At 38.4% G+C, this 23,918-nt stretch overlaps 1 protein-coding gene across 1 annotated transcript in view; it reads right to left on the bottom strand.

Moving 5' to 3' along the window:
- Window positions 1-19,837: 19,837 nt before the first annotated feature.
- LOC135211725 (uncharacterized) overlaps window positions 19,838-23,918 on the bottom strand; it is an 8,528-nt gene continuing 4,447 nt past the window's right edge. The window contains exons 2-5 of the mRNA XM_064244969.1: window positions 23,534-23,918; window positions 23,195-23,278; window positions 22,740-22,826; window positions 19,838-20,618 (exon numbers count right to left, since the gene is read on the bottom strand). The exon at window positions 23,534-23,918 is cut by the window's right edge and continues 160 nt beyond it. Of these exons, the coding sequence (XP_064101039.1) occupies window positions 20,030-20,618; window positions 22,740-22,826; window positions 23,195-23,278; window positions 23,534-23,918 (1,145 nt within the window). The 3' untranslated portion in view covers window positions 19,838-20,029. The remainder of the gene's footprint in view (window positions 20,619-22,739; window positions 22,827-23,194; window positions 23,279-23,533) is intronic.

Here is a 23,918-nt window from a genome sequence, read left to right as displayed (position 1 = left end):
AGACCGGCTTGTGCAGAAAGAGGGGACCTATGTTTCTATAGTATGCTCGGTTTCCTTGATGAAGACTTCTATCAGTCTAATAGAAGTACTCTGTCAAAGCGGGCATATAGTTGGATATCTAGAGCTATATTCTTGCAGATATCTTCCTTCTGGTCATTCTGTTGGAATTATCTAGAAGACTGGCTGTGCAGAAAGAGGGAACTCTGTTTCTTAAAGTATGCTCTGCCCCTTGATGAAGACCTCTATTAGTCTAATAGAAGATCTCTGTCAAAGCGGGCAAATAGTCGGATATCTAGAGCTTTATTCTTGCAGATATCTTCCTTCTGGTCATTCTGTTAAAATAATCTAGAAGACCGGCTGTGTAGAAAGAGGGAACTGCGCTTCTTAAAGTATGCTCTGTCCCTTGATGAAGACTTCTATTAGTCTAATAGAAGATCTCTGTCAAAGCGGGCAAATAGTCGGATATCTAGAGCTATATTCTTGCAGATATCTTCCGTCTGTCATTTTTTGTTGGAATAATCTAGAGGACCGGCTGTGCAGAAAGAGGAACTGTGGTTTCTTCATGTATGCCTCTGTCCCTTGATGAAAGACTTCTATTAGTCTAAATAGAAAGTACTCTGTCAAAGCGGGCAAATAGTCGATATCCTAGAGCTATATTCTTGCAGATATCTTTCTTCTGGTCATTCTGGTTGGAATAATCTAGAAGACCGGCTGTGCAGAAAGAGGGAAACTGTGTTTTTCTTCAAGTATTTTGCTCGTCCCTTGATGAAGACTTCTATTACTCTAAAAGAGATCTCTGTCAAACGCGGGGCAAATAGTCGAATATCTAGAGCTATATTTCTTGCAGATATCTTTTCTTCTGTCATTCTGTTTTGGAATAATCTAGAAGACCGGCTGTGCAGAAAGAGGGAACTGTGTTTCTTCAAGTATGCTCTGTCCCTTGATGAAGACTTCTATTACTCTAATAGATGATCTCTGTCAAAGCGGGCAAATAGTCGAATATCTAGAGCTATAATCTTGCAGATATCTTCCTTCTGGTCATTCTGTTGGAATAATCTAGAAGACCGGCTGTGCAGAAAGAGGGAACTGTGTTTCTTCAAGTATGCTCTGTCCCTTGATGAAAAACTTCTTATTATTCTAATAGATGATCTCTGTCAAAGCGGGGCAAATATCGGATATCTAGAGCTATATTCTTGCAGATATCTTCCTTCTGGTCATCTGTTGGAATAATCTAGAAGACTGGCCTGTGCAGAAAGAGGGAACTGTGTTTCTTCAAGTATACTCTGTCCCCTTGATGAGACTTCTATTATTCAATAGATGATCTCTGTCAAATCGGGCAAATAGTCGGATATCTAGAGCTATATTTCTTGCAGATATCTTCCTTCTGTCATTCTGTTGGATAATCTGGAAGACCGGCTGTGCAGAAAGAGGGAACTGTGTTTCTTCAAGTATGCTCTGTCCCTTGATGAAGACTTCTATTATTCTAATAGAAGATCTCTGTCAAAGCGGACAAATAGACAGATATCTAGAGCTATATTCTTGCAGATATCTTCCTTCTGGTCATTCTGTTGGAATAATCTAGAAGACTGGCTCTGCAGAAAGTAGGAACTTTGTTTCTTCAAGTATGCTCTGTCCCTTGATGAAGACTTCTATTAGTCTAATAGAGGATCTCTGTCAAAGCAGGCAAATAGTCGGATATCTAAAACTACATTCTTGCAGATATCTTCTGTCTGGTCATTCTGTTGGAATAATCTAGAAAGACTGGCTGTGCAGAAAGAGGGAACTGTGTTTCTTCAAGTATGCTTTGTCTCTTGATGAAGACTTCTATTAGTCTAATAGAAGATCTCTGTCAAAGCCGGCAAATAGTCAGATATCTAGAGCTATATTCTTGCAGATATCTTCCTTCTGGTCATTCTGTTGGAATAATCTAGAAGACCGGCTGTGCAGAAAGAGGGAACTGTGTTTCTTCAAGTATGCTCTGTCCCTTGATGAAGACTTCTATTAGTCTAATAGAAGATCTCTGTCAAAGAGGGCAAATAGTCAGATATCTAGAGCTATATTCTTGCAGATATCTTCCTTCTGGTCATTCTGTTGGAATAATCTAGAAGACCGGCTGTGCAGAAAGAGGGAACTCTGTTTCTTCAAGTATGCTCTGTCCCTTGATGAAGACTTCTATTAGTCTAATAGAAGATCTCTGTCAAAGCGGGCAAATAGTCGGATATCTAAAACTATATTCTTACAGATATCTTCCTTCTGGTCATTCTGTTGGAATAATCTAGAAGACCGGCTGTGCAGAAAGAGGGAACTGTGTTTCTTAAAGTATGCTCTGTCCCTTGATGAAGACTTCTATTAGTCTAATAGAAGATCCCTGTCAAAGCGGGCAAATAGTCGGAGATCTTAAGCTATATTCTTGCAGCTAGAGAGCCAACAGCTGTTCGGAGGTTGGAGGACGAGCTCTCAGCTTGGGAGCCAACAGCAGTTTGGAGGCTGGAGGATAAAGCTCTCAATTTGAGAGCAAACAGCTGTTCAGAGAGCCAGAAAGCCACCAGAGGGCCACCAGAAGGCAACCAGAAGGCCACCAGAAGGATACCAAAAGGCAACCTGAGGGCATGCTGTATGAATAATCTAAAAGACCGGCTCTGCAGAAAGAGGGAACTGTGTTTCTTCAAGTATGCTCTGTCCCTTGATGAAGACTTCTATTAGTTTAATAGAAGATCTCCGTCAAAGCGGGCAAATAGTCAGATATCTAGAGCTATTCTTGCACATGTCTTCCTTTTGGTTATTCTGTTGGAAAAATCTAGAAGACCAGCTCTGCAAAAAGTCAAGTATGCTATGTCCCTTCATGAAGACTTTTATTATAAGATCTCTGTCAAAGTGGGCAGTGTTTTTGCTGGCTTTACATCTGATCAAGACGATCCCGAATTTGATGAGGTAGGTTTCCAAGCAACTCTCTCAAAGCTTGAAACATTACAGTTTTGCTTTTTAGTTTTGTTTATATAACGTAAATTTCTTACAGAATGTTGTGAGATATATATATATATATATATATATATATATATATAATATATATATAGATATTATCATATATGATATATATTAATTATTAATATATTATATATATATATATATATTATGCCTAGGGTTATGATTAATGAAATATTGCCAATATGTTCTCTGTGACCTATTGGAATGTGGAGAAGCAACGACCCGAGAAAAGCTGATGAATGGTTTCTGTAGGTGGCGTGAGATAAAACTGCATAGAAAGACAAGTCAATGTACGACAGTTTATGAACTCTTCTCAAAGTGCCTTTGGGAAACTGGTTGCAGCCAGTAATATGAGGCGGTAATGAACTGTGCGTTCGTATGTGCGTGTGCGCCTCTTCCTTTTAAAATGTATGATACACAATTCTATGGGGGATTTGGCTTAGAGGAGTCTTTGAGAGAAAGACAAGATGTCGTTGTGCTCTCCGAAAGTGTTTATAATATAATGTGTGAAATAGTCCGGCTGCTTGGGTGAGTTTTGAACTGTTTTAGCCAAAGAGTGGGTTGTTACCTATTTGACATTTTTGTGGGAATATTCAATCTTTAATCTCTGATTGTTAAACTTGTGTGTGTACTCACCAGGTGTTCTTATGTCTTTGAAACAGACGGTTCTGGCAAGGAACTATGGGGGGACCGAGGGAGTCCCAATGGATAATAGACATTTTGGTGTCACTAATTACTGTTTAGACATTTTGATAGTGGGGTAACTTGAATTAAGTTAGTCTGTGAGACCTAATTGTTTTGCTGTTTTTCGTTGTTAATAAATGTTTATTTTATAATGCAACTCTCTCATTTTGGTTACCTGTTAGAGTGGAGAGAAAGAGGTGAAGAGAGAGAGAGAGAGGTATCGCTGTTAGAGAGAGAGAGAGAGAGAGAGAGAGAGAGAGAGTGGTCGCTTGGCGAGAGAGAGAGAGAAAGAGAAGGTCGCGAGCCGTTGGTTGTTTAGAGAGATGGTGTATGCCTGACGCTCGGAGTTACACGTTTACCAAATGAATAATGAGGTTCATATCCTTCATTACAGGTGGTGGCAGCTTGTGAAAAAGCGGTATAAAAGGTTTTTTTTTTTATGCCTGGGAACGCCAATGAAGAGATAGGTGACCAGTTAAATATGGAGGGGATTGTCAGACTTCGGTTGCTAAGTGAAAGGGGTAGAGAAATATCCATCCGTGGGATGTGGGCTGAGGAAAGAAATTCTATTAGAGTCATCAAATTTGCCCGTACCGAGATCCTCGAGGGCGTGAGAGTAACTCAGTCTGGTTTGTGAGTGAGTGTTTTCCAGTTGCCTTCTTGCCGATCGCGTTTGCATTGTGCCGACGAGATTTACGTATTCTGTGCAGATTCCGGAGTAGTTTTCTCTTATTTAGAACACGTAAGTGTTACTGTGTGTTTTTTTTTTATCCTGGGGGCTTTTTTGAGAAGGGGTTTAAGAAGTCAAAATTTTTTTTTCTTTGCCCATAGTAGCAGAAGTGACGTGTTTTCTTTATTTGCGCGTGTTTATAATAGACGTATTCATCTTTGTTTAACACATAAGGGTGTATAAAGATGTTTTTTATGCATGTGAACTGTGCTTGGATAGCATATTTCGCTTGGAGACAAAGCGCCCACCATTTCCTACGGGCTCAGTAGATTTCTGCTAACCGGCGCAGAGAGGCACATTGCAAGGGGAGTATAGCCTGCCTCAGGGATAGTGCATGCGAGGGTACTGGTGTATACCTCAGGGGGGTCCTCAGACACTGTTCAAGGGGAGATGGGTACTAGTGTATACCTCAGGGGGTCACTCAGACACCGTTCAAGGGGAATGTTCTAACGGGAGGGTGAAACTTTTTTTTTTCTCAGTGTGGGTGAACTCCTCCTTCCTTTTTTTTTCTTTGTCGGGCTGTTGAAGACGAGTCTGGCCTTGACAATGAATGCTAGGACATCAGCTGATTGATTAGTTGATGAAGTGAAACGCCCGTAGAGTCTTTCTTTTAGAAAAGAGATTTTCTTCTCTTGGATGAAGAGAAAAGGAAATAAAAAGATTTTTCTTTCTTGTGAATGAAGAGAAAAGAGAATTGAAATGCATTGTATGGGTGTATGTTTTCCTTATGCCTTGGAAGACACAAAATGGGGAGACACAGATTATTATTGTTTTTTTTTTTATTGTGTTGGAGGGATTACTTTGAAATGCCGATGAGTGGTGTTGATTGTGTGGGTGTGGCAGTGGTGGTGTATACTGGAGAAATTGTGTGTCATGAGGTTCGGAAATACTAGTGTAAGCTATTTTGATTTCACGCTTACTTGAGATCTTTGCATGAGGATTTATTACTATGGAGAATTATTATTATTATTAATAATTGTTATTGTATGAACTAATTTACGGGAGGGTTGCTTAAGTATAATTATCATTATGGGAGACTTGTTTTAAGAGAGATTTGAGATATTTCATGGGAGATTATTTTATAATTATTACAGATAATTATTCATGGAGAATTATTACAATGAATTATAGGAGAAATCTTGGGGTTAGTTATTTGTTGAATTTTTGTAACTTTGGAGAATATTTCAGTAATTCATGAGTGATGAGTTTTGCTGAATCTTGGTGAATTGTGTTGAATCTTGCTGAACTTTTGCTGAATTTTGTACTTAACTTTTGGAGAATGGATAAGCATTAACATTGGTGATGTTTTTTTTATACTGATACTGGTGATTTTGATGGCAATTTTTTTTTTGGTGATTTTGCTGATGATGATATTTATGATACTGATCTTTTTTATACTAATACGTGGGTGCTGTAATGCTATCAAGGATGGTGAGATCTTTTTTGAATTTGGGAGGAACTAGCAACACATTATTTTTGTTTTTTTTCTTTTTTTTATGAGTTCAGCAGATAATTGCTTGACATCTAGTGAGTCACGAGAGATAGTTAACAATGCCGTAGAATTTTCTTTTCTCCTTTTTTGGAAGTTAGCCATCGCTGACACAAGTTTTTCATCATGGGTGAATTTGAGTTTATTTTTTTCTCTCCAGTTGGTGTGAATATTTTTTAATATCTCAGTTCGTGACTTAGAGTCATTATTCGGGAATGTGTTTGTGTTTCAGCTATTTGATGCTGCAGTGAGATTTACGGGAGAATTCTTGCACTGTTTTGAATGCATACGTAATGGCACTACTTTTTTTTTCTGGGTATTTGTGTTCCAGAAATTGTGAGTTTCTTGCACAATACCTTTGTTGTATTTGTGACAACTTTGTGAGAGATAGGAAACTTAGTTAAGTTTTCTAGTGGCCTATGTCTTAGTGCATATGGAGAAGTCTTTGCTTAGACACTTTGAATATGGAGTTCTGTTATAATGAGTTGCGGCACATTGGTGATTTTTTCTAGAATTTTCTAGACAGTTTTTATTTGTCGAGTTTTTGCCTTTTTTTAGCAGTTATGCTAAACGGAGAGAGTTTTATAGTTTTTGACTATAACATTGAGTTATTCCCTGGAGAATTTGAGATATATCAATTGGAGTTATAATTGGAGGTATATTTATTTTGGAGTTATAATTTGAGGTATAATATATTGGGGATATATTTTTGGCCATTTTGATATTTGCCGATGGTGATGAGAGCTATGTTTAGTTCAATTATTTTGCAGCCATCTTTGTTGCAAATGGAGACACACATTTTTTTGGAGATTATGGGGCAATATTTGTGAATGTGTGAGTTAGATGCTTTGAGTGCACATTTTTTTGGGAGATAGGATTTCATTTTTTTATATTCCTTTTTGGAGATATATTTTTTGAAGCCTTGTTTTATTCCACATGGAGTATTGGGGAAATAGAGGTAAATATTTTTTATTTGCCGAAATAGAGGTGATTATTCTTTATTCCTGGAGTGGTGGTTTTTTATTAACATATGGCTATCAGAGAAATAAGAGGGAATATGTGGATGTGGTTACTAACCAAATGGAGGAAATATTTTCTTTAACCAGAGTGGTGTTCTTGTTAATAAGGTGTCACATAGATATATATGGAGGTGGAATTAATCTTTGGCGGGTGACCCTTTTTTTGTGGTTATGGAGTTTTGTTTTCTCGAGCAAAGAGAAGATTTATGTGGTTCTTTCTCTTTGATTTCGTGACTATTTAGAGGCGAGTGGCATTACTGCATTACGAGTCCTATGGAGATGTGTGCATTTTTTATGTTCACAAGTGTGTTATTTTTGGAGGCATATAATTGGGCAATGTCATGTTGAGAGAATAAGTCTTCGAGACAAATTTTGAAAACATTAGTCATATCCTGGGGTTAATTTTGTGAAATGTGTCAGTTAGACAGTTTTTTTGAGAATCATGAGTTTTCCAAACTTGTTTGTCTGACGACAATTCTTTGTGCTGCTGTTTGAGCACACGTCCGCAGGCGAATTTTCTGCTGACAAGCGATGGGATGAGCCGTGTGCTGACTTTTTTCCTCTGATGGCGATTGCTCAGAACTTTTGCAATATCTGGAAATGTTGACAATAGCATTTCACGAAAGCGCATGGGTAAGAGTTTGCTTTCTGGACATGTCCAGTCGATAAAGTTGCGATGTCGAGAAATTCCGTAACTTTATATGGGGCATTTCCGTAACTTTATATGGGGCATTTCTTGGGAAAAACGCGGGGGGTTATGCATATTATACATGTATTATGTATTTTGCGATTGGGGAAATCTACTTGTATCTTTTTTTTATTTTTCTTCCTTTTCCTATGAGAGATGTAATTGGGGATTGAGTTTAAATAGCATTGCTTTTTGGACGAGAGATGTAATTTATCGGGAGATGTAATTTTTCGGGAGTTGTTATTTACGTAAATGGGAGTTTGACATTAAATCTCATTGTAATTAATTGTATGGGCAGTAAAGGGGTTTTTGCTGTTAAACATTGGAGATTTTTGCTGATTTTGTGAGTTGCTTGAGAGAACATTTTTTGGGTCTGGGCTTGTTACGTGATTTTTTTTTCATGGGCTCATTACGATTTTTTCTTTTTTTTTTTTTAACTTATGAGAACATTCGAGTTTGAAATGTGAGTGCAGAAGTCCGTGGAGTTGCTGTGAGTTTTTGGATTGGTGTGCTGATGTGTGAGTTTGGAGAATTGAGTTGGAGAACTTGATGTTTTTTTTTTCTTTCTTTTTTTGTTTTTATCTTTGAGAGTTATGATAATGACTTATGATTTAGTGGTCATATTAAAGGGAGTTAATTGGGAGACGTTCAGTTAGTATTTCTGACTTTTTGAGATCATTGTTTGATAGAAGTAGTATGTCTGGGTTAATTTTTTTAGATTGACCAGTGACTTGACTGACATACTAACACACCAAAAAGTCGTTTCCCAACGCTAGCAAGACGTCCACCAGCCGTGCAGAGAGGTTGCTGTCGTGTGTCCGTGGTGATCACGAGAATTCTACAGCGTGTCTTTTGGGGATCTGCAGAAGTCGTTAGAAGTCTTCTACGATGAGGGAGGCATTTCGTCTTCCTACAGCCTGTTACTGTCTGTTTTGGAAGTTGCAGACAAAGAGGGATATTCAAGAATCCAATATGAGAGAAAATTCTAGTGTTATTTGGAGATAAAAGCGTAACAGACTTTATTTTATAATGCCAGAGACGTGCAGTTATTACTTATATTTCATTTTAAGCCGGCCAATGTGTTTTATATTATAGAAGCTATTTTGTTTGACCATTTTGCTAGGTGGGAGCTAGCATTGGTTAGTGGCCGAGCCGTATTACGCCTAGGGTTATGATTAATGATATATTGCCAATATGTTCGCTGTGACCTATTGGAATGTGGAGAAGCAACGACCTGAGAAAAGCTGATGAATGGTTTCTGTAGGTGGCGTGAGATAAAACTGCATAGAAAGACAAGTCAATGTACGACAGTTTATGAACTCTTCTCAAAGTGCCTTTGGGAAACTGGTTGCAGCCAGTAATATGAGGCGGTAACGAACTGTGCGTTCGTATGTGCGTGTGCGCCTCTTCCTTTTAAAATGTATGATACACAATTCTATGGGGGATTTGGCTTAGAGGCGTCTTTGAGAGAAAGACAAGGTGTCGTGGTGCTCTCCGAAAGTGTTTATAATATAATGTGTGAAATAGTCCGGCTGCTTGGGTGAGTTTTGAACTGTTTTAGCCAAAGAGTGGCTTGTTACCTATTTGACATTTTTGTGGGAATATTCAATCTTTAATCTCTGATTGTTAAACTTGTGTGTGTACTCACCAGGTGTTCTTATGTCTTTGAAACAGACGGTTCTGGCAAGGAACTATGGGGGACCGAGGGAGTCCCAATGGATAATAGACATTTTGGTGTGACTAATTACTGTTTAGACATTTTGATAGTGGGGTAACTTGAATTAAGTTAGTCTGTGAGACCTAATTGTTTTGCTGTTTTTCGTTGTTAATAAATGTTTATTTTATAATGCAACTCTCTCATTTTGGTTACCTGTTAGAGTGGAGAGAAAGAGGTGAAGAGAGAAAGAGAGAGGTATCGCTGGTAGAAATAGAGAGAGAGAGAGAAAGAGAGAGAGCGGTCGCTTGGCGAGAGAGAGAGAAAGAGAAGGTCGCGAGCCGTTGGTTGTTTAGAGAGATGGTGTATGCCTGACACTCGGAGTTACACGTTTACCAAATGAATAATGTTCATATCCTTCATTACATATATATATATATATATATATATAGATATATATATATATATAAAATCATCCATATACCTTACTTATGTAAATTTCTTACAGGATGTTGTCTTCAAGGAAGCTGGTGCCAACACTGAGCTTGCCCATGCAAAATAACAAGCTGATTTTACGAAGAGGCGATACAAACAGAAACATTTTTTCGTTGGCGTAAAGGTGCTGCGTTACAACCTTAGCAGAGCTGACAGAAAAGGAGGTAAGCAGACTAATCCGTGGGATGGCCCCTACGAGGTGGTTCAAGTCTGCGAAAAGGGACTCTACTGTCTTGTTAATGCAACTCTCGAAAACTGCACTCAAAAAGTAGGTGAACGGGTGCAACCTGAAGCCCTTCTTCGAACGCTGTTTCGAAAGTCTCCGCCATCTCCAAGTGTCCAGATCGTCGGGGATGAGGCAACAGGAGATTGATTACAAGTTCTGTCCTTTGACGGTCTCAAAGCAGCGAGACATCTGCAACAACTCTGGACATCTGAAATTTAGAAAGAAGTCAGGTCCATCCGGGAAAATAAATAAAATTTTCAAGAACACCAGCGAACCGCTTCTAGTTAAGGACATTGCAGGGGACGGAAACTGTTCCTTCCGTTCATTGTCATATACCATCACCGGAGAAGAGGACCAGCACGCCGTCATCAGGAGTTTAATATGTGATTACGACTGAAAAGACAAGAGATGATTCAACGCGTCAGGATAAAGTCTGGGGGACTACGACGGAGATATTAGCGGCAGCCAACCTGTACAATGTGATCGTGTTTGTATGGGCCAAGTTCGGTCCAACTCAGACATGGCACATTACATAAACCAAAAGACAGTGTTGTTAACGAGACAGTGTATCTTGAGAACAAGTGTACTGTTTCTATTTTGAGCGTTCAAAAATGGGAGTCATTTCAACCTGATGGGGAGTGCTGTCAAACTAGTTTCAAATGACTGGGGAGTCCTGTCAAACTATTTGCAAGTGACTCCGAGAGTCACATTTAGGGGGAGTCATTTGAACCGGTTACACCGGCATATACATCTGTAGGCTACTGGCAACAACAAGATTTATACAGCCCTGCAAACTAGTACAATATTGACGGTATCCCTGCTAATAGTATCAGATACAGTAAATTTTAAAATCCAATAAGATGATTTTGCAGACTAATGAATATTGGTTGTTAAGTGCCAGGCTATTAAACCTAGGCTATTATTAATATTACATATCATGCCTGTGGATGAAGCGTTGCAGATGACAATTATTCTAGTGTACTGTTGTCAAATGTTACTGCTTATCAATTTGACCCATAAACAAAGAATGATAATAATTAGTTCTGCCTCTATAGAGTAAAACTGCAAATTTATGGTGGTAAAAAAGGCACAAGAGGTCGGCAAATTGGTCAACTTTATTGCTCAAGTGTATAAAAAGTACACCAGACAGAATAAATATTTTCATTTCTACATATGGTACATGTTAGCATTGGTAATGCTGCAACGATCATTTGCCAATCTTAACTTAAAGGCTGCTGAGAAAACTGGCTATCAATGCAGCGTGATCGTAAGGTTGTATGTAACGTAGCCATATCTGCTAAACTATAAGGCTTAAGTGTAGAAGGAATATTCCAACAAAACTAATTATTTCTATTTCTGCATATAGTACATATTGTATTTAGTAATTGGTACATAAATCGTTTGAGCCTTGAAGGACAGCCGAGAAAACGCGTTCTAAATAGAACAGGGTTTCTCATTAGATTGCATGAGTTCACATTCTAACACAACGATGGCTCCGGGCAGTGTCCAATAGGCTGTCCTATCTCTCCACTCTATATCCATGGTATAAGGGGCCAGTTTAAATATGAAATATTCACTAAGCTGAAGATGTAAAACCACTTTAAAACTTAATCGTAATTAAAAAAAAAATTATCTTAGATCTTCATCAAGAGACAGGTGACGAGTGGGATGTGAGCAATTATTAACATACATAGTCCAATATTGGTTGCTTTTTGTTTAATCGATGCCATGATATAGAAAATCTGACAGTGAATGTGGAATTTGCAGTGTGAGCAAATACATCCGATGAATGAACTGTTAACTTGATAATGGGGGTTCTGGATAAGCAGTCAACGAGTAACAAGTAAGATACTGTAAAAATTGCGAGTGCCATATCAACCTAACACCTACGTTGGTCAGTGGACAGATGGAGTGTATAAATAGACATCCTGAGGTTGACTAAATGACTTTTAAATTTTCGAATTCTTAGAAGTCAAGCTGAAAATTATAATGCAAACGCACGATGCGTTGATAAAAAAAAATTACAAAATAAAACAAAGGCATTCAACAAATTATATGTATCTATATATTACACCATTGTAGTTATGAATAGAGTTAACGTAATTTGGTAAACGAAATTAGTTATGGATTTGTAAATATTCTTATATGCATTATCCTTGTACTTTAAATATCTTGAAGTATATTATCGCACTTTTATGTTTGATCCATAGGAATTTCCTATGTTCCCACTTCTTCCTTAGTATTAGGTACCAAAGAAACGCTACTTTTTCAATTCCTTTAGTAGAATGTATGTGGTATTTAAAGATGGATAACAATTTTGTTGTAAATGGTGTGAAATATTTAATTCGCTTTTAATTTTCAGGAATTTGAATATGCAAGAGGCAAGTAGGCTACAGAAGAATAGCAAGGGAAAACTACAACATCGAGTTGTTGCTTCAAATAAGTATTACAGTCAACGTACAATCAAGAACATAATAATCAGACACACAATGAGGGATAAGAGTCTAGGAAGCAAGTTGGCTGCATTTCAGAGAGAGTAACAATAGCAATAAGAGGACCAGTACTCGTCAACGAAGTGTGGTGAAAACAAAGTCAGATTTAGTTAACGCCCAAAGGTCATTACGGGTGAGGAACCTGGCGGCATTAGCTGGAAGACAGCAGGCTAAATTAACTACTTCCGGCGATGGAAACGTAACAAGTCAGTATGTAAACCCAAAGACTTTTGAAAACCAAAATTCTCCACATGCTTTTAAGATCAGAGATGGTGTGAGGGAAAACAAAATTAGAAGGCTTAAATTTTTTTCCCGTAAAATATGTTCTCTGGTGGAAATAGCATAAGATTCGGTGGGGAAGAAATAGAGTACAGAAGTTCAAGTACTTAGGGTCCGTATATTTTTTCTCATTCAAAAATCATGTCAAGTACATTTTACAAATAAATACATATGCTATATATGTAATTTATGCACACAGATAAAAAAAATCCTCCGTATTAGAGGATAGTGCAAGCATGGACCAAGAGATGAGACATCGAATTCAGGCAGGATGGAAGAACTGAGGTCTGCATCAGGGGTCCTCTGTGACAAGAAGGTTCCTCTGAAATTGAAGGAAAAGTTTCATAGGACGGTGGTCAGACCAACCATGTTATATGGAACAGAAACAGCTAGTATGAGGAAAACAGAGGAGAAGATGGAAGTAGCAGAAATGAGAAAGTTGAGATGGATGTCGGGAGTAACAAGGGAAGACAGGATTAGAAATGAGTATAGTATAAGAGGATCGACGGAGGTAGTTGAAATATCGAAGCAAATACAGGAGGGAAGGCTACGATGGTATGGACACCTGTTACGAAGAGAGGAACATCATGTTGGAAGACATACGATGGAAATGGAAGTGCGGGGTAAAAGGAAGGGAAGGCAATGCCAAGAAAGAGATGACGTGATTGTGTAGGGGAAGATATAGTATTAAAAGGTATTAACGAGAATGATGCATAGGACAGAAATTGATATAGACTACTCATTTACAACGGCGACTCCATATAAAATGGGTTAAAGCTGAGAAGAAGGAAATATATTCTCTGCTCAGTTCTCATAGTGCGCTCATATACCATGTAAAGTACACCCGAAAGGTTACTCACTGCTATTAATAATCAGATTGTCTATATGTGCTTGTAAGGCCCCGTCCACACGGCCGAGCTTAGCTCGACGAACTTTGTTCGATGTGACGTCAGAAGGGGAGAAACTGCTGCAAAGTTCTGACTTTTCTCGCTGTTTCTCCGCTTCTGACGTCACATCGGACAAAGTTCGTCGACCAAAGCTCGACCGTGTGGTAAGTAACAATTGGCTTAACGCTGCCGATGCAAAAGCGAGCTTTAGCTCAGTTTACGGCTTCCGTTTATATATAGTGTGTTCGAGCACTTCTACATTTTCATCCTATTGGTGAACACGCTTTGAGACTACAGACTCTTCTACCTATCAAATCATGTAAGATACGGAAATTCAAAGTAGAATAACAAAATTTACATCTTTGCAGAAGAGAATTTTCAAGTGGGGAGGGGGAAGACTTGCTGTCGCAATCGTGGTACCGCCCAGTTGTCACACCCCTCAGTTTTAATGGGTCGCTTCTAATGCATGTCTAAATATGTATATACGTATGTACATTTGTGTATAATATAAAACTATATATACTATCTCGTCCTCCTTACCCCAAGTGTCTCAACTAGCTTGTTTGATCGTATGATGAAACTACCTCTGTACAGCCATACTTTATCGTGAACTAAAAATATCCATTTTTTTCTCGCACCTAACTGTATAAAAGCTTTAACTTAGTTCAAATCGGTGTTTTTGCCGGCTTATTCTTAAGTAAAACTGTATAAAAGCTTTAACATGGTTCAAATAACTTTTTTTCAGCTTATTCTTAGGTAAAACTGTATAAAGCTTCAACTTGGTTCAAATAACTGTTTTTTCCAGCTTATTCTTAGGTAAAACTGTATAAAGCTTCAACTTGGTTCAAGTCAGTGTTTTTGCCAGTTTATTCTTAAGTACAGCTATGGGGAGAGTTATACATTGAATAACTTTTCTAGTTTTATGTTCAATCTTCACGTGACTAGTCGTATGCATATCTCGCCAAAAACACGTTGGTCTTACGAAGTTAGAATAATTTTATTTATATATAAAAGAAAATTCTACGTTACAAAGATGTTTTCCTGCTGGATTTATTGAATTGAATATAGAATTTAGGCCAAAGACCAGTCACTAGGACCTGAGGTCATTCAGCCCTGAAACTGACATTGATAGTAAAAGGTTTGAAAGGTTAACAGGAGGGAAACTTTGGAGAGGGTGTAAAGTACGATGGAAGAAAGAAAATATAAAAGGAGGTACAGTAAAAGGAAGGAAATGGGTTGCAGCTGAGGGCCGAAGCCACACCGCAAAAAACCTTCAGTAATACCTACAGTGCACCGCACGAGATGCACTAATGGAGCTCTTCCATTTACTACGCCACATAAATCTTAACCTGAATTTGCAATTGATTCCGGTATAGCTGGTATATTTACACAGGTCATTCATGCCGCAGTCCACTTTTACACAGTCTCGGATTACAGGACTATTGTTTTCTTCTCAGGGTTGAACTGAATATAGAATTTAGGTCAAAGGCCAAGCACTGGGACCTATTAGGTCAATTCAGCGCTGAAAATGAAATTGACAGTAAAAAGGTTTTAAAGGTGTAACCGGGGGAAACATCGCAGTTGCACTATGGATCAATTGTTGGGAGAGGGTGGAAAGCAAAATGGAAAAGAGAATATGAAAGGAGGTACGGTAGAGGAGGGAACGAAAGGGGTTGCAGATAGGGGACGAAGGCACGCCGCGCTGCAAAGAACCTCAATCAATGCCTACAGTGCACCCCAATAGATGCACTGACAGCACTACCCCCTAACGGGATTTCTTCTCTGGAACGATTTTTTCCCCATGTTCTTAGCTGTTAGCCTTCGTCAGTAATCAGAGTAAGAAACTACTGAACGGCGTCATTTATAAGTGACATATCTCAAAAACTAGTCAGTTCCGTCAACCCCATCCAGAGTTCCTGGAAAAATAAAGGAATTTTAATTGGCGTTCCCACAAAATGTAGTCTCACTAACCTCCCTTAGCCCTAGCATTGAAAGGTAAGCAAAACGGTTATCAAGTTAAACCAAGTATATATTGCACCAAATCCGGAACTTTATTATTTGAATACAAATTCACTATTCATAAAACAATGTCAAGACTTTAAACACTGGCACACAGTTAAATCCATTAATACTGAAATTAGTTAAATCCATTAATACTGAAATTTTTAAATCCATAAATACTGAAATTACAGTTAATACTGAAATAACCTGAGACTACTAAATAAAGATACTTAACTAGTCGATTTTCTAAGATTTAGCCAATATACTTCATACCTACGTAACTTAGTTTTTAAGAAAATAAAACGCCAGCCTTTCTAACGCACAGTGGACAGAATCCACCGTGCATTAGAAAACATCCTCCCCACAACAGGGGCTCCGCCCCTGTATGGGGAGGACTAGCTGGCTACATAAAGGTTTTGTGAACTTGGAAAGTTTTCTATTCAACTCACCTCTAACGCAAGACTGAAAAATACTATACCGATAAAGTCTTCTAAGAAACTTCGTGCAAATAGGCCAATAGATTATAGTTGAGCGTTCTTGAATCTTTGTGTACCCGTAGATCACAGTCGGAACGAAAGGGATAACCGCAGCAGTCACCTGTTGAATAAAATTAGAAGGCATCAATGAGCTGATAAATAAATAGAATAGGAAAATAATAAAGGCAGAATAAATTCATGATCCATGGAGTTACGTAATTTTGATAGTGACAAGAAAAACCATGTCATTATATACAGCAATGCACACCAATTCAAAACCTATGATAGACCAACACCAAAGTTCGTACCTCAAGGAATACAATGCTAGACGTTCAACCAGCTGCCAAGTGCCAACGGTGAGTCGGTGACTACCAAATACCAAACAGGCGGCAAGGAACTAGCTAGGTGGAAGACTGAGACGGAGTGACTGTCACTGACTAACTTTCACGGAAGGAAAGCCGAGCGAGAAGTACTAACGAGCCAAGCACCACGGAAACACTACTCACAAGCAAAAGGACTTTAGACACACGAGTTAAGTTACTGCTTTGGTGGTTTCTCTTGTCTTTCGCTCTGGGCTTTCGAGTTAAGTTACTGCTTTGGTGGTTTCTCTTGTCTTTCGCTCTGGGCTTTCCTCCATCTTTAGACAGATGGTTACATGCATTAAAGGCATTTATTTCCAAGTCTTTAAGTTGAGGTTACTTTTGTTATGCCATTCCTAAAGACATAAAATCAGTAAGATACCCGCTGTACACCTGAGCTACATTACTGCACTCCGACATATATGATTGAGATATAACTAGCCTCAACACCACATGGAAAAGGTTGTTATGGATTTGACAAACTTACGCCCTGTTGCTCCTAAGAATTTTGAAGATTTTCCTACATATTCTTACGCAGAAACTTGAAAACACCATCTGCTGGAGGGAACAAGAGAGGCAACAGTGCCATTAAAGGAGACTGAATTGAAAATGAGAATGGTACTGAGGTATGTGAAGTATCCCTCAGAATGTCTCGAATTGTAAAGGTTTTGCAGAATGATCAGCCATCTTTGCAAAAATATTTGTCCATGATTTCCTCCAGTGTTGTTATATTTTATTTATATCTTAAATTTTTCACTGTTGCCCGTGGGTCCCCTCTCCCATACAGATTCAAAATATTTTATGAATCCGATTTAAAGTAATATTCCATTCTAAAACGTAGTCTACGTATAACCCGTCCAAATGCTGTCTCCTGCAAACTTCAGCAGTCATCTGCTTTTTATATGGCAGTCTTCTACTCCCACGCTCGACCTTATGTACCGGAGCTTTTGTTTCATTTTGTTAGTCTTGCAATTTTTACCTTTCCAGAACCTACCATTTGACCGATAAATGTGTAGCACATTTAACCGTATATTTAAAGATGGAAAAAAACGATCAAAGCCATTGTCATCGTGTTTTTAATGGATATATCCTTGGCCCTGATAGATTGTGTCATGTCTTCTGCATGCTTGGTTTGCTCTTTCTTACAGGTCGTGATTTTCTTCTTTCAATCATTCTTCGCCTATAGTATTTATCTTTTTACTCATTCTGTTGGCTGCTTAACAGTCTACGAGTACGACATTCTGCCTTCATTCAGTATAATCCTCTTAGAAAGTAGTTCTTATCTTCTAGATTTTGAGTCTGTCGGTAATAGTTTGTAACATTTCACAACTTTTATTTATAGATCTGTAATATCATAATACATATCGCCATTATGTTTTATTGTTTTGTGAAGCCTTTCGCTTCTCCATGCTTTTTGCATGGTCTTTGTTCTGGCGTGACTGATTTTCATATAAGTAATTAAATCTTCTTGCCTGAATTTATTATGTCAGTGACCAGTCTTGCGTGCATATTTGATTTTGGATTAGGATCGAGTACGTAACACTGTAATTATCAGCTGATTCGATAAGTCAAGTATTTTTCTATCGTTCTTGAAAAGTGACGGATTTTTATTTATTTTTTTTTTAAGTGTCACGAAACATTCTGCCTGGCAGGAGTTTTTCTGACATGCGTTGGATTCTGCCCACTTGACGTTAAAACGGCTGATTTACTTAAAAACGTACAAACTCTGGCTGAGCTTACGAGTTTTGCTCGTTTCACCATTGAAGATAGCCCAGCTCGTTTGCATCAATTTTTTAAGGTTAACAGTCCAACTTAATATCCCTTAGTCTAATAAAGCTCATTATTTAAGATACACTGTTCCAAATACGCAAGAAATGATAAATAAAGGACAATTTAATTGTCTGGGTAATATGGTGTCGTAGTGACGCATATATATATATTTATATATATATAATATTATATATATATATATAATATAATATATATATCTATATATATATATATATATATATTAATATATATTATATATATATAGGTAAAGAAAATACCAGCAAGAGTGACTGCCGTAAAAATAAAAAACTAAATTTTTTTATGTATCAAGTCCATCTTGACCTCTGCAGATGGAGCTCATGCTGTGTACGAGGCTTCAGATAAGAAACGTGTTGCTTTCTGCTGGGGAGAACTGACAAAGTGCAATGATAGGAGATATAGTATAATATCATTTCTCTTATGTACAGGAGAATCCGAATGTATTAAATTTTGAACTGCGGTTATTCCTGGTGTGCTGAGAGTCTCAGCGATTTGTTTTTTAGATAGTAGTTTAAGATTGCTATTCATCACTTTATGAAATGAACACTATAGTTGATTCACTTAAGGTAGATTCTTGGATGAACCCTATGCTTACGAGAGGTTTGTTTGGTGGCCGCTGGGAGATAGGCAGCTCCCAGCCAATCAACGGCTGCCAAACAAATGTCTCGGAGGCATTGGGCTCACCCAAGAATCTACCTTAAGTGAACCAGCTATAGCTGCTATACACTTGGTCAAAATGAGTATTTGTTTGCACACATGCAAATATTCCTGTCGACCAAGGAATGTTATTTCATCGCAAGGAATTCGTAAGTCCGAGCCCAGGGAAAGAAAGTGGTTGATCGTTATGAAATAACTGATGGCTTTGGGTTATGTCTGTATACGAATGAATGAAACATGCTGTCGCTAAAGGAACGGATGCCCTAGTCTCACTTGAGAAAATGTTATGGTTAAGTGAGCTTCATTAAGAATAGTTCAAAATATCATCTGCAAAGTTATGTATCTTATAATAAATATAACATTAGATATCAAATTTGCTCCAGCTATTAGTCTTGTAATTATACAGCATCTGCTGGTATTTTTGATAGCAGTTATTTGTCTGATGTCGGAAATGTTATAAAAGTGTTCTAACATACTCTGTCCGGTTGCACAGAGATTGTTTTGCCAAGAAATTCCTGGATGAATAAATATTCAATAGAGTTGAAAATATTTGAGCATTTTAGTTAGTTCTTATTCCTTTCTAATGGACTGGAAGACCTTGCAGAAACTTGGTGTTTGGATGAGAGACCATTAACCAGGAGACTTAAATGCATTATTAGTCAATCCACCATCGGTTCTTTAGCTGTAAATAATTCTTGGCCGCTTTACACTCTTATGCCTGAAAAATAGAGACAACAGAGTTGAGTGATTTGCTTCGCTGCTCCACGGACGTCAGGGCACTTCAGTGCAATGGTCGTTATCCTGATTTGTTCGTTCGACATTTCTACCCTTCGAGAAACGAGTGGGAGGGGGTTAGGTTCTTTTGTGTATGTTAATAAGATTACAAATCTAAGTTATTATTTTTATGCATTTTAATATCTAGCACAAATCTAAATGTTATAAAAGCATATTAACGGAGAAAGGAAGTTTGTAAGGGAGACATTTGAGTTGAAGCGCATTAGCTATTATAGGAGTAAACAGATCGAAATGGAAAATATGGAATTCTCGTATCCCTGAATATCTCATTCACATCCCTCGTTGCCGTGACAGTATCCTACACTTATCCATTCCAAGCCCTAGTCATCGGTTTCCTTTGGTGGTTCCAGGGCCAAAACGGGTTCTGACGCGGCGAAGTCGAGGTCACCGTAATCATAATCGACGATGACTCTTTTCCCAGATTGTCGGTGCCAAAGGTAGCGAAGGTGGGGCGATTGACGAAGGTGCTGGCGAACTGAGGTCGACTCGTGACCTGTGGTCGGAGAATCGGCCTTGGCGTTACGGTTTGAATTGGTCGTTGGACGGTCTGTAGTGGTCGCTGAACAGTTTGGATGACTGGGCGAACAGTTTGGAAAGGTCGCTGGATGGGTGGACGCACAGTTTGTACGGGCAGCTGAATATTCTGGATGATAGGCCTAGGCCGAACGGTTTGGAAAGGTGGTCGCACTGTCTGGACGGGTGGTCGCACTGTCTGGACTGGAATGGTCAGATCAGGAATTGGCTGAGTGATGAGAGGAGGTCTAGGGCTGATCACATTGATAGGCCTAGTTAATGTTTGGATTGGTCTGATTATCTCTGGGGCGGGTGTGTTCAACACTGGTCGGAGCGGCGGAGGCACTGGGATTGGCTCAGGGGGAGCAACAGGATTCACGCTGAAAGAAAGAAAGAAAAAAAAATGAAAATTCACAACGACTGATAAACAGGTAATATGACAGATGAAGGTAAACTTAGGTAAATCGATTCTTTTAAATTATTAAAGCTGTATCCAAATCTACAGAGTCGAATGTGAATCAGCTAGGTTCAAAATTAGATATAATACAGCTTTGGTTACGGCATCCAAATTCTTGTAGTTGTAAGGCAATATTAAAAAAAAAAAAAAAAAAAAAAAAAAAAAAAAAAAAAAAAAAAAAAAAAAAAGCTACTTGGAAACAAAAGATAGCTACTATGAGATTCAGGGTCTCTGTAACACGGTTTTTTGGACTTTGCTCCTTGTCAAAGCATCGGATGTAGCTGAAAGTTGACATATGTATATTTTACAACCACACACAAATTTTGTCAGCATTATCAATAACCTAAACCCGATAGTTTTAATTTTTATAGAGTAAAAATTATCTAGCCGACGCCATGGCCAATGATTACGAGCCAAGAGTCGAAAAACATTCATTACGTAAGCAAGGTAAACAAACACCTTTTGACTAAATGTTGCCCCGCCCATCCACCAGACAGAAATTCCATCGGCTCTGAAACCCAAAGACTTTATGAATGGCGGAACGATACATAAATGTGGGTGGGGTATCAGTGCTAGCGTAGTAATACTACTGTAGCAGTAGTGCCGCAACAGTATAGCAGTAATATACATGAATTAAACGTTTAGGCCAACTGCTGGGATCCTTGAGGATCATTTAGCACTTCTTACAACTACTCGAGAAATTAGTTTTTATAGCCAGAAGTTAAATTTTCTAATCCAACAATGCCCATGGTAGCCTTCAGCGAAAGTGGGTGGAGCCTCATGAAGTCACCATTCTGACGATAATTATTGGTGAAGGTTTAAAGCCAATATACGGTACCGGCTATTTTTTTTTTCAGTAAATAGGTAGATAGCCAATAAATAAAAATTGCTTGACGTTGGATATAGCAGTTATCAAATCAAGCTTGTCTACTATGTTTTTGATAATTACCAACCATTCCCTACATCTTGTCAATCTGATTGTGACCTATAAAGTAGACTGTAATTTCTTTGGAAACTTATTTTGGGAGTTAGACTAATAATCGAAGTGTTTTTGTATTTATTAACATATTTTGTTGGTTTGTTCATTATGACAATTATCAGTGGAGAGGTTAAGTTACGTAACGAGTGCGTTCGAAACCTTTTCTCTGAGTAAGTTGGCCCGTCTTCAAAAAAGGTCACTTTTACATTATAAGTACCAAATTTATTCAACCTACGTAGTGCAGAATACACTTAAAATTTATGTGTTGATATAATATGTATTCTGAATAAGCGTTATATTTATGAAATGCATAGATAAAAAGTTATTGCGAAAAACCCGTGTTACAGAGTCCCTGAATCTCATAGTAGATGCTTTTTCTTCCTCGTACCCCTTGAAGCCTTCGTTCAAAAAGTGTTGTCAATGAAAGGATAATTAGGACTTAGAAATGTAACGAAATAAGAATGTTACTAGATGCTGAACCTTAAAAACACAGTATCGTGCTTCTCAGTTATTTATAGTAGGATCCAGAGTAATAATCTTGATTATAAAGACGAAATGTATTTGTATAAATATATGCAGAGCTTCAAGCTTTCGTCCATCCTTCAAGTCCACAGAAGGATGGAAGAAAGTTTTAAGCCCTGTATATATTTGTTCAAATACATTTCTTCTTAAAATCAAGATTAATACTGTGGATCCTACTAGGTGAATTTTCTTATCAATATGACCTGAAGGGTATCAAGACCAAAGGCGCCTGAGGAACTCGTTTGTGGGACACTAACTCGATGTTGGTTTCCCAGGCAAGTTTTTAGCCCATCGTTACTCTCAACGCCCCTCGGGTTTGCTACTGTTTTCTAAGCACTGCTTCTGTGAAAAAGATGCAGCCCCCTTACCCTTGTTCCTAAGGAACAGTAACGTCATGATGACGTGGTAATCATGATATCCGTCGCCGTACTGTAGCTGGTTGCTAAGGATTGTTATTTTTTTTAGAAGAGTTTGGCGGCTGAATACCTATCTTTCTTTGAAAAAAAAATAGATAAGGAATTAAGAGTCATAGAAGAGACTTACACGTTGTTTCGGACAGGATAGGCGCGGTATCCATTCTCGTCAGCGATGTACTCCATGGCCACAAGAGTTCCATCGGGAGCGATGTACCTGTTTTTGCATCAGAGGAAAACCAAACACGTTAAATTATCTTTGTGAATAGAAAATAAATATATAAAATCACTTTTAAAGAAATGCAACTTTTCTTGCGGATTTCCCGTACACAGTTGCCAAAATCATTGGTCTCTGTCTTGTCATTTTCGTCCTTTCCCTTGGTCCCTCATCACTTAACTGTTCAACTTCTTCAGTTTGTCATCTTCCATTATCCGTTCGAATCTAAGAACTAATATTTGGTGCCGTTAAACTACATTAATTTAATAACAACAATAACTAAATGAGATTTGTCGCCTACCACAGCAAATGGAATAGTCAATTAAAAACAAATTTGCCTGAGTTCGAATCGTACTCATTTTACTCACGAATAAGATCCTGTAACCTCATGAGTCAAGGGACCAGTGAGTCTGGTGCCTTCTTCCCTTTCGATCCCATCGCTGGTAGCATATCTGTAGAAATAAATATTTGCTTGCTGAGTAAATAACCAAGAAATAATATCATTTTAACGCTAGGAAGTTTTCTTACCTCTCGGTAAATGTCGGTGGTAATGCCGTTAAATAACTTTTGTTACCCGAAAAATTATAGGAGGGTCGCGAACAGTTTGAATATGTATTTGATCAAGACTTAATTCTCAAAACATTTACTGACCAGGTAAGCGATCGTCCATAACTTTTATAATGCTTCATGAAATTACAAGACTTTACCTGAAATAGTAAGTTCCATCCTGGAAGGGACCATCTCGCTGATCGTCAAGGGTTTGAGCAACTGGTCCGATAACCGTCTGAGTTAAGACTGGGGTCTGCAACTGACGATTTGCCAAGACATTCTGCTGTTGAACCCTCTGCGTGTTCAGTGTGCTCTGTTCCTGAGCTCGTCGACGCGCCTCTGCGCGCTGGAGTGCAAGTTGCTGTTGGCGGAGGCGCTCTTCTTGCTGGCGGGCTTCCTGTTCCAAACGACGTCTTTGTTGTTCCTGGAATGTCAGTCGTCGCTGGGTCAGGACGACGTTTCGCCGGTTATCAAAGGCGTCTTGGACGAGGATAGGGTCTTGCACTTCAATCACCTGATCCTGAAGAATGACCGGCTGCGGAG

Source organism: Macrobrachium nipponense, chromosome 4 (assembly GCF_015104395.2).
Source record: "Macrobrachium nipponense isolate FS-2020 chromosome 4, ASM1510439v2, whole genome shotgun sequence".
In the NCBI taxonomy this organism is placed as follows: Eukaryota; Metazoa; Arthropoda; class Malacostraca; order Decapoda; family Palaemonidae; genus Macrobrachium; species Macrobrachium nipponense.
This window is presented reverse-complemented; position numbering and strand designations above follow the sequence as displayed.